Raw genomic sequence first — 11,809 nt, forward strand, 5'->3', positions numbered from 1 at the left:
GTGAAGAAACTGTGCAGAAGCACGTCACAGAGGAGAGCCGTTAACCAATATGCAAATTAGCCTGCAGTACCACTGCTCTACCCATATGAGCAGCAAAAAGACGTTTTTAGACCAAATGTTAAAGATTTGAACAAATACGCACAAAAACATCAAAATTAGCACAGAAACAGTACTATATAACATTTTAGACACATTCTAGACATTTAGTTTATCAGCTAAAAAAAGTTAATTTTGGGGTAAGTTACTCTTTAAGTACGAGTGAGGTGATTTTGCATTAGAGCTGTATTTTTCCTGTAGGCGAAGAAATGAAAATGATAGTGTGCTAAAATTAGAAACCTTTCAAAACTTCTGGTTTCTAGTAATGACTTTGTAAGGCAGAGGTCTCCTACAGAACTTACATCATTATGACTTCTGATGCTTCCTGAAGATTTTCCACGTGAGTCAGTGAACAATTTGATAAATCCAACCTGATTTAAAAAAAAAAAAGGATTAAACTTAGAAAAACAAATTGCAATATGCAAATCAATCATTTCCAAAATTGTCAAAGAATTCTTATTTTAAATTACAATGATTACAACAGGCTGTTTTAAGACTTCACAAAAATAAATAACTTATTTATAACTTAAATGTAATTTTTTATTTATGATAAACACACACCTAGTTAGGGGTATAATTTTATACACTGACGTGGCACTTTTAACAAACAGATTTTAAGAAGTTTTTTTTTTTTTATAAAAAACAACTAAACCCTAACCCGATGATGCGTTCATGGTCTCCTGAGCTGTCATTCTTCAAGCAGCATCGTCCGTCTATCAATCCGGCGAACCCAGAGCAAAACTGGCCCACAGCGGTTCTGTTTAATACTGACCCACCACAAAGCGAACATACCTGCGGTTAGAAGCAACGACGGTGATAAACAAACACACAAATAAACACCGATCACCCCCTAGGCACCGCCTGAGCCAACACAACCTGCCTTGTCGGTATCTGACGTGCTGTTAGAACTGATCAGTCTTACCTGCTGCCCTGTCAGGCTGTTACTTGTGTTACAACCTATAATAAACATTAAAATAAAAGCTACATGTTCTTTCCAGCTGCACACAGCTTTCATTTTTCATCGATTCAAGTCATATGTTGTTGATGCTGTACAGATCACGTGACAGGAAGTTGGTTCATTTTGCGCTGTGATTACGCATACAGCCAAATTAGGAGATTTTTTTCCCACACTATCTGGCTGTAGTTATTTGTAGTTTAAATTATTAAAGCATTTACGCCAAAAACTATTACTTAAACCAATTACTTTTATCGAAATGAATATATTAGTTTCATAAACAACTGTATTTTTTGCTGTAATAAATTCTGACTGCGCATTCACAGTCACTTTGGGTTATACCAAAAAAAGGGAGTGATTCATTCGGCAGTATTCTGTGAAAATAAAGCAGAGAGTCATTTTGGTAAAGTATTTATGAATATATCCTTTTGTGTCGTAAATAGATATAAGTTTAATGTCGATTATGTCACAATTCTCGTGTGTAGACTAGCATAATTTGCAGCAGCAGGAGTTGGAACCCCCTATCCAGCAGAAATGGTTTAGCCCAGAAGGATTGTAGCATTGCTTCGTCTTGCTGGTCCACAGTACGCCAAAAGAAAGCGGAACTTTTGGATTGCGGTGACATTTCTCTTTATTTTAAGCCAGCGTTACTATTGTGTGTAACCTTCTTCGCCATACAGACTTTTATTCAGCGAATTATGAACTATATATAAAAAAACAACAATTAGCACGTGCTTGTGTCACACGTTTCGTAGAGGTTTATCAGCGAACAGCTAGTTTTGCGACGCTGGGGATTGCAGGAGCCAGCTGCACCTTTTTTATCCAGGAACTTCATCTGGCTAAATGTGCTGAACCGTCTCAAACTGTTCTGAACAGTAGGCGGGTTTGTAAGTTTTTTCCCACACGTAACGTTTTGTGATGAAAAGGACACACGTTTAACGCTGACACGCTGGTGTTATTGCTTAACACTTGCAACATGGCTGCTGCGGGAACAGCAGGGAGAAAAGTTTAACACTGACGTGGGAGAAGTTTGGTGCATTCATGAACAGCTCTCCGCTCCGTAGCCGCCTCTAGTGGCACCATCATCTTCCAGACTCCCAGAGCAGAGGAGGAACCGTGTCAGAGAGCCTCCTCCTCCTCCTCCGCAGGCACCGCGGGGTCGTCACCGCAGTGGACTTTTTTCACGGTGGTGCCTCTCTCGCTCCCCATCGCAGCCAGGGGCTCTGGAGGCGTTCAAGGACCGTATCGACTGACTGGAGGCTGCGCTTCGAGCTAAAATGCATTTCTCCATACCCGAAACGGAAGTGTGTTCGGAGGAAAACGGCTCAACCTATGTGGTAAGCATAATTATATGTTTTGGTTTTGCCTGCTTCGCTTGCTGTGTTAATGCTTACTTAAGCTGGCCGCAGCTATCGTCAATGCCAGAGTTTCAGTGCACTGTTGTATATTTCATGGTGAATTACTGTCAGCTAAATCTGCTTTATCCATCGAGACACATCAAATACATAAATGTTTTAGGATAAGACAAGTAACTTGAAGTGCAGGATTAAAGGTTACTTTTTAGTTAGACATGTGAAGTAATTGTTACTGTCAAAACCACTTAATCTGACCCTGCTTCTGATTGATCTCATTATACACTACAGAGTTTCTTTTGTTTTCAACGTTTAAGCCTAAATTATTAGATTGAGCGTGTTTTTTTGCCTTTATAGTTTAAGTAAGCTTTTTGAAAAACAGCTTTTGGACTTAGTTTCCTGAAAAATACACTTAACACAAAAAATAATGACATTTTTTGTTGGTATTGTCAGTAGCAACAGTAACATAAGCTAGAGCTGGGCGGTATGACCCAAATTTTATATCACGTTTTTTTCAACAATTACACCGTTTTCACGGTATTTGACAGTATTTTTTTTTCCTCACAGCTCAGCTGATAATAAAATGTACAAACTTTGCTTATTGACTTTTTTCTTTTACTGTACCTCTGTATCACTGTTCCCCTCCTCTTGTACGTCTTTTCTTCTTTGCCTGGTTGTAGACAGTAATCATGAATTTAGGTCCGATCGTGAAGGGTTGAGAAAGAAATCATCTGGTCTATCGTTGTGTGTTAATAAAACTTAAAAGGACGACTCGCCTTGCTCACCAGTCAACTCAGCTACACTACAAAACTACTTCCCCTGGGCTTTTCACAATGGAAGCACACTAGCGTCTCCATGCAATAACGTCTCCATTATAACGTAGCGCGTTAAATCTAACCGTGCACGTCACTGAAGAGTTGTTTACACATCCAGCGATGGTGAAAATGGGATTTTTTTTATACTTCAGACCATATAAGCGGCTGAAACACACCACCCGCCGCCAGTTGTTCAAACAATAACGTTAGCATGCTAATGCGCTTAGCGGTGCTGCGAGGAAACGTGTCCCCAGGGAAACAGTTCATTGGCGGCCGCAACAAAACGTTCCGCACGTGTTCAGGCTATTTACACCGGTATTCAGAAAAGTCATTTCATAACAAAAATAAAAACCGGTTCTCGGTACAAAACGGTATACCGCCCAGCACTAACATAAGCTGTTTGGCAATGGCAGAGAAGATTTCGTAATTTTTTTTGTGTGCGCAACCCACATCCTCAGCACTACTGCTCATCCCACAAACACATGTTCCTTACAAATGTGACACCATTTAAAAGGGAAATAAACAGGCTTTCTAACTGTATAAGATTTATTGGCAAGAAGCATTGTTACAACTGAAAAACAATCTACCAAACTCTAATTTCCTTACTTTTTGTTTTAAGTGTAGATAAAACAAGCCAAGTATCTCTGATGACAAATCAAGAGCAGCAGTTTTATGTGTCTTACATCAGTCTCTGTTCTTCTTTTTTTAAAACCGTTTTGTTCCTTTTTTAATTTGTTCAAAGCAGCCTAACTTTTCAACACTTCACACTAAGGCTGGACGATATTGGCAAAAAAATGTGTCCAATATAACATTAATATGACCATTAATAGATGACAAGTGCACTTGCATGTAGTTAATAGGGGTGCAATGATACAGAAAATGCACGATTCGGTTCGGTTCAATACTTTAGTGTCACAGTTCAACATTTTTTTTGATATAAAATTTTAACTTGTAATTTATTTAAATTAATTATGAACATTTGTTTAACCTCAAAAGTACAGTTTTTTAATGAAATGTCGCTGAAACAGCAAGTTTCTCAGTGGACCTGCGCTCGACGATGCAGCCTAGGTGGATTAGTTGAACACAGATCCACTGATCCTTAGGGCTGTGTATTGGCAAGAATTTGGCGATACGATACATATCATAACAGAGGGGTCATGATACGATATATCCCGATATATTGCGATACTGTAAGCAAGGCAGTATATTATGATATATTGCGATTTTTTTTGTCCAAAAATTCTTTTAAATAAAAACCTCTTACTGAAAAAAGAAGAAAAGCTAATGTTTATTTACAATGCTAATGCTACACTTACTCTCTGGCGCTCAAGAGGTAGAGGAGCCAAATGATTGGCTCACTGCTGCCAACTAGTGGTCAGAGGCTGAACTACAACATAAAAATGAATGGCTGACAGGAAAGTTGACATTTTAAACCTTAATAAAAAAATCAATACAGGGCTCTAGAATATCGATACAGTATCGGGAAATGAAATATCGCGATATTTCAGTGTATCGATATTTTCTTACACCCCTACTGATCCTTCAACATGGAGCATCTTCAGAAGACAAGCTGATAAAATAAATTTTAACAATCTGTATTGTTCGATACAAGTGTGTATTGAACCTAAAGCACTGTATTGTATGGTTCGATACAGGTACATGTATTGTTGCACCCCTAGAAGTTAATATTGTGTTGTTGGTCTACATTTCTGTCTTTCCTCATTCTCCGGTTTGGGTTGGTGTTTCAGGCGTTTAAACACGTTTGCAGGGTTAACTGCTCCACACCCCCTTCCACCATTGGGCTCACATGCACACCTGATAGTAATGATGTGTCGCGCACACACAGTAGTAACTGCAAGGTGGCAAATATTAATTATTGACAGTATTACTGACGATTGATTACGCACCATACCATTTTGCCCAGCCCTGCTTCACCCACTGGCACCAGCATGACCTCTTCTCGCCAAAAGTTTCCAATCTATCAGCTATTTCTGGACGAGTTGATTTGTCATCAGACAAAAGCTGCAGAGGTCTGCGGGCTTTTTAATCAAAAAAACAGCACCACATCAGTGCTCGTTGCTCACTTTTTCTACGTTTCCATGAAATAATTCCACACTTTTTGTCTTGTAAACTTGTACAGGAGATTCAGCACTGGAAGTGTACTTGGTGAATTTGTTCGACAAAACCCTCCTGCAGCAGTTATCTTATTAATAAGTTGAATATATGAAGTCTCTTTCTTTATTTGTGACACATAAAAGGACCGCACCTGTTGCATTTAGATAATTACTTTGAATTTGAGCTAGAGGTTTGATTGGATACAATTTGAACTGAATGTGTTTTAAACACTTTAAAAAGGCAGCTGCAGTGTTTATCTGCCTTATGGCTGTGCCTCACACCTGTGAAAGAACTGTTTTCCCTCTTGACTCCATGTGCTCCAAAAATAGAAGAAGAAATAAAAATCCTGGACTGAGTTTGTTCATATATGTAAGAAGCCTAAAAATGTTCACAAATGCAGCAATTTAGAAACTGGATTTAATTTCATATCCTTTGTTTTTCTTTCTCCAAACACATTTTTCTAAATTGAGAGCTTCGGTTGTCATTTTTTGCTAAGTATTTTACTCGCTTGCATTGCTGTGCAAACTTCAGCAGTTTTTTTTCCCTCTCTCAGCTGACTGTCCTGCCACTGTCATTGTGACCTTCCTGTGACCAGCCTGCAGGAAAGGACTTTGCTTGATTATAACCCTAAGAGATGGGGGCTGTATACCTTGGACCCAGTTGCAGCAGATCTGTGGAGTTGGCACTGGGTTTCATAGAATAACAAGCTGCCTTTTTTTTTGTAAGTTGGTATTCCTGTGCAAACAGCGGCCAATTTTGTTCACACTTCCTGGTTTCTAGTGGACTTGCGCCCTGGCCTTTTTTTTTTTTCCACACAACTTTTTATAGGAAGTTCAGCTGTATTTGTGAGTGGGTTAAAGAAAAGATCATTATGTGAACGGTGACTTATTTAACTAGAGTCAGCTACAGGTCGTGACTTGTGAATAGCTTGTGTATGTTAGTTTTGCCTACAGCGGAAGAATTCAGCAGTGTGCAAGTAGTAGCTGCCACCGAATAGCAACCTAGATTTAAAAAAACTCCATAGCTTTTTTTCCTTAGAAATCATGTTTTTTTTTTCTTTTTTTAAAAGAGCTTCATAGAAAACTCTACACATGGGGCAACATGACAGAAAAAAACACCTTTTACGTTAATGTTTCTTTTGCAGATAGATAAAAAATGTGACGTTTTGATCCCTCCTGGGACGTTTTATTGACATGGTGGTCCCAGTTGGAGCTTCATCTTGTCCAAAACTGAATGATCGTTGTGTCATTGATGAAACCCAAGCCTAGAGGTTGTGGTTTTTATACAAATAAAAAAAAAATCAGGTTAGGCTGCAGAACAGTAGACATATCTGTGTAAGAAAACACATGTAGTCTTTTCTGACTTGCTTGTAATTCAGAAAATTCCCTTTTTTTCTTTCCTCTGTTTTGTTTCATCAAATATTCAGTGTTCCTTCCTGCCTAGACATTGCTCACATATTTGTGTTTTAATGTATTTGTTGGCTTTGTTTCAAATTGCTTATTTATCCAGTTTGAAGGATTGGCCTTTGTTTGTTTTGCAGAAATGCTTTTTTTTTTTTTAACCATGGTGCGTTTTTACTAAAAAGTTTGTATCAGTTCTGTTTTAATTCCGGTTTCTTTAAACTAAAACTAATAATTAAGACAGACGGAAAGGGAGAGGTTAGTAAGTTGTTATCCAAAGGGGAAGTTTCCTTCACTTGCCTTGTAGTTAGTAATTAAATGGGATGTACGTAACTAAAGGTGTTAGTTTTTTCTACATCTTTTCATATTTCTCTTTAACAAAATAAAGCACCTAACATGAGAAATAAGTCAGCCTTTTTTTTGGCAGCAGACTTAAATGAACACAAGTAGACTTGTTAGGTTTTTTTCCATGATGTGGTTTTGTGGAAAAAAAAGTATTTAAGGACAGATCCTGTAAAAATAAAGTGTCTCAGGAGGAGAAAAAAGTAACATTTTCCATGTGTGACTATGTCTCTGTGTTTGTTAATGTCAGCATAATGCAAGAAGGAACTGGTTTCATTGAGAAAAGTTTGTTTCCTGTTTTGTTTCTTTTGTCCTGGTCGAACATGGGTTGGGTTAACGCTTCACTCATCCAGCTGACGCAGCAAAAACAAGTAGTGAGAAAACGCAGTGGTTGGATAACATGAGGTGAATCATATTTGAGATGTGAAGCACGAATATTTGGGGTTTTACTTCTCTACTATGATACATGGCACCTTGTTCACTATTTAAACAAAAAAAACATTAATGTTTGGAAAATACAGGACTTAAAGAAGAATGCCAGATGCAAACTATTAAGGCCTGTTATAATGGGCAATAACTCAATTAAATGCAAGATAAAATGAGGTCAATAAAAAAAGGAGGTTGATCATTTTTATTTGCCTGCTTGTTTCCTGTTTTTCTAATCCTTAGAGTAGGACGAAGTGAAGTCGTGTCAGGTATTTACCAGGTGCATGGTCTTGTAACCTCTAGCATGAGGACTTTAGCTAGTGGAGCGTCTTCAGTTTTCCTTTCCTTTTATTTTATTTATTTTATTTTATTTTTTTTCGTCTTTGGTTTTCCAACACCTTCTTTCAGCTCAGGATGCACTCAGGGCACCGTGCCAAAACTTGGGTTTGCCGAGAGTTTTTTTTTTTTTTTTTTTTTTTTTAACACTACATAAATTTCATAAGCTTGATAAGCAGCATGCAGGTGATATTATGAGGCCAGAGGAAGACATAAAAAAATAAGGTGCTACAAATTGGATCATGGTGGGTAGTGAAATCACAGCTTCAGCAGCTGCTGTGGTGTGGTGTGGTGTGGTGTTGTTTTAGCCAATCTCCAGTCCAGTTCAGTCCGAAACTTTTTTCCTTGCATGCATTTCATAAATTTCTGTAAGCTTCATAAGAGGGGGTGTGAGGTATCATATTAGTTTAATTATATCGCATTTGCAATAATTTCCGAATCAATTTATGGGTGGAATGACCCAAATTTTAAATTACAGTATTTTCAACAATTATACCAGTATTATGTTCAAGTGCTGCTTTTTGATTAGGTAACCTGAAATTACTTTCTTTCTGCAACAAATAAACTATTTATTGACTTTTTTTCTTTTACTGTACCACCGTCTGTGTCACTGTTTCCCTCCTACGTCTCATCTTCTCTGCCTGGTTGTCGACAGTCACATTTTGGTCCGGTCATGAAGCAGGAGGCTCGAGCAAAGATCATTATCAGGTCTATCGTTTTGTGTTATTTATTAAAGCTTTGTTTCTGCTTCCTCTTAACTGCAGGCCTACAACATCCACGTCAACGGTGTGCTGCACTGTCGGGTACGCTACAGACAGCTCCTTGGCCTCCATGAACAGGTGAGGATTCAGCTTCATCATAAAACACCCGCTGCTTTGTCAGGGCACTGCGACGTAATGCCACCACGCTCGCACATCGTGACCTTTCATGCCTCTTTGTGTTGTAAGGTCCATTCTCCGTTGCTCGCATCAGTTTAAAACTCAGCCATGAGACTTTATTTTTCCTTTCCCTGAAAACTATTTCTGCTAAACTGGAGTGAATTGTGGAGGGGGTGGAAGGAATGTTCTTGGCCTTCGTTGCACTTCACCTGCTGGGGGGAAAAAGAACTTAATCTGGAAAAGAAATGGTTTTTGGAAAATGTCTGTGAGGCTTTAGTCAAACCCAGATTTTTTAATAGAGCAGTTACAAGGCTGTTAGTTTTGTGAGATTATGTTGTTTCCTACAGCCTTGCTTCCTCAGAACTATGCCTGTCGCGATAGTCAATAAATCAATTAATTGCACAATAAATTTTTTTGAGGTCGGTAAAAAAAAATGAGGACGATAAATTTCATTTTCCTGCTTGTTGGTTTACTTCGTCTCCCTCTCTGTGCTCCGCTACACAGGAGCTCAGCTGACTCCTCCCCTCCTGTTTTCTTAGTGTCAGGAAGAGTGAACTCTCGCGCTAGCGTGAGAGCTCGTAGCAATAACAAACTAAAGAAACGTTTCAAAGCAGAACGCGGCTGCTGCAGTGTCGGAGCACTACAGCCTGAATTTCGCTGCGGGGAGACACAGAGAAAGGAGGAGAAGGGGTGGGAGCTGAAACTCCCCCAGACCCACGACAAACTCGTCAAGACTTTAGCTGTAGCTCCCAAAAATAACAGGAAACTTAAACGCACCATCTGTGTTTTAACAAAACACCCAAAAAAAGCCTGTAGCTGTCCCAGAAACTCATGAGGAAAACTCTGAACTGTCTGATTTCCTCCCCCGCAGCACTCTGCTTGTCTCCTCACTGACTGTCCCCTCCTCACACACACACACAGACATATTTGTTCTTCTATCCTCATGAGGACTTTGCATTGACTTTCATTCATTTACCAGTATTTTCTATTACCATTTGACCCTAAACCTAGCCTAAACTTTACATAGGATGTGAACTGGGCTTATGTCCCCATAAGAAACAGTGGGTCCTCACCAGGCTGTGTAGTTTGCTTCATCTCTAAAGAGATGCTGCTCTTTAATATTGTTTATTTACTGTCTTAGTTGTGTGTGGTGTTTAATTTACATTTTGTTGTTCTTTGTTTTTTTTTTATTCAAGTGCATTTTTTGTTAGAGACTGAGAGTCCACTTTGTTAAACATTCTTTAAAAATTAAAGTTTATTGATTTATTACACTTACATATTACGCTTTTATAATTATTAGTTGTAAAATGGTCACCAGGCAATGTTATCGCTTATCGCAATAATTTGTGAGACAATTAATCGCCCAGCAAAATTTGTTATCGTGACAGGCCTACTCAGAACTAACTCTTATTAATTTAGTCGACGAATGCAGATGGATCAAATCTTTGCCACCTCCAACATACCCAGTCTTCTATTTGCACTGCAAGAGCTAAACTTTGCTATCTTTATCCTCCAGTCTGTGTTATCCAGTCTGACAGTTTCAGTTGCCTGGCAACAGGAAGAGACCACACTGGGAGGTTTTTAAGAATGAACCCCAAAGGGCTTCCTGTTGTGCACGCATGACCCCCAAAACACTAAAGTCTGGGCACGTGCACGCTGCTCAGTTGCTGTAGAGAAATCGTGATTAATAATTGTTTGTCTAGGTTTTGATGAAAATAAATATCTGCAGCTAAGCCTCGCCTCTGTTTGATTCTGAGCTTGCAAAAATAAAATAAAAGTAAATAAAAACCTGAACATGATCTGCTGCAGGAGCTCACATCGCTGTCAGTTTTAGGGGGAGTCTGAATAAATCACGAGAGTAGTCATATGTTCAACCAATGCTGCCTCTTTGAGCTGAGCATGTGTAGGACCTGTTTGTTTTCATATGCATGGTGGGGGTTGGGGGTGGGCCTGTGAAGTCCCGATGATGAGTGAGATGTACAGCTTTTGCCTGAAGCGACACGCAGCTTAGATTCAAGCCACATTTAGCTGCGACTCCAGATTTCGTTTAATATTCTCACTGCTCAAAAGCAACAGCTAGATTAGGTGTGGGATGGTATGAAATTATGATGGTATGATAACCTTGGGCACAAATATCACGGTTTCGTGGTAGGTCGGTATTATGATTACAGCTCTAAAAAATTTGTTTTGAAATTTGTAATTAAAAACAAAAAAAGAAAATAAATTTTCTATGATCATATTCAACTTTAATTATCTTTGGAAGCTGTTTTTAGATCTCAGAGGTTTTATGCTGAAATTTTATTTACCTGTGTGCATCTGTATTTATGATTTGTTAACACCTAAAGCAATTAGGTCATCCTGATAAAGTTTACATCTAATATTAGTTAAGACAAATCAGTGTATAATGCATGACAAGTTTTTTTATTGAAGTAATTTATCACATTGGGAGTTTTTATTGTGTTTTAAATTTCAAAAGGGTATTTGACGTTAAGATAATATACAAGAAATCACAATTATGAATGCGTGTTTATGAAACGCACATTCAGCTAACGAGCTGCTCGGCTAAAGGAGACATTTAGTTTTATTGTCTTTCACTTAAAACTTATTAAATACACAATCCAACAACTCAAACAGTTTTGCAGACAAGCTGTGACCAGTGCATTAAGCTACAGCAACACGTTTCACAATCTGATGCTAACGTTAGCTCGTTCATTTCAAGATAGCATAAACTTTACCTGGAGCTGCGATCATGTTAGATGCCTCAGCAGTCCACATTGCTGTCGTCTTTAGGGCATCCTAAGTATTTTCATATAGTAGGGCTGTGTATTGGCAAAAATTTGGCGATACGCTACATATCATGACAGAGGGGTCACGATACGATATATCCCGATATATTGCGATACTATAAGCAAGGCGATATATCCCGATATATTGCGATACTATAAGCAAGGCGACATATCGCGATATATTGCGATTTATAAAAACTTCTTACAGGGAAAAAAAATGAAAAACCAAAATTCATGGTCTCAGAAAATTCTAATATTACATAGACATACTTTTGATACATTTAGCTGTGTTCTGCTTTGTATGTATT

The 11,809-nt window shown here is 38.5% G+C and overlaps 2 protein-coding genes across 2 annotated transcripts in view; one reads left to right on the plus strand and one right to left on the minus strand.

The window, feature by feature from the left end:
* The window catches only part of atraid (all-trans retinoic acid-induced differentiation factor), a 4,037-nt gene extending 2,897 nt beyond the window's left edge, over positions 1–1,140 (minus strand). The window contains exons 1-3 of the mRNA XM_014019482.1: positions 1,019–1,140; positions 755–888; positions 399–467 (exon numbers count right to left, since the gene is read on the minus strand). Of these exons, the coding sequence (XP_013874936.1) occupies positions 399–467; positions 755–888; positions 1,019–1,111 (296 nt within the window). The 5' untranslated portion in view covers positions 1,112–1,140. The remainder of the gene's footprint in view (positions 1–398; positions 468–754; positions 889–1,018) is intronic.
* Positions 1,141–1,619: 479 nt separating this feature from the next.
* The window catches only part of snx17 (sorting nexin 17), a 26,379-nt gene continuing 16,189 nt past the window's right edge, over positions 1,620–11,809 (plus strand). Inside the window, exons 1-2 of the mRNA XM_014019481.1 lie at positions 1,620–2,388; positions 8,602–8,676. Of these exons, the coding sequence (XP_013874935.1) occupies positions 2,329–2,388; positions 8,602–8,676 (135 nt within the window). The 5' untranslated portion in view covers positions 1,620–2,328. The remainder of the gene's footprint in view (positions 2,389–8,601; positions 8,677–11,809) is intronic.

Source organism: Austrofundulus limnaeus, unplaced genomic scaffold (genome assembly GCF_001266775.1).
Source record: "Austrofundulus limnaeus strain Quisiro unplaced genomic scaffold, Austrofundulus_limnaeus-1.0 Scaffold222, whole genome shotgun sequence".
NCBI classification, from domain to species: domain Eukaryota; kingdom Metazoa; phylum Chordata; class Actinopteri; order Cyprinodontiformes; family Rivulidae; genus Austrofundulus; species Austrofundulus limnaeus.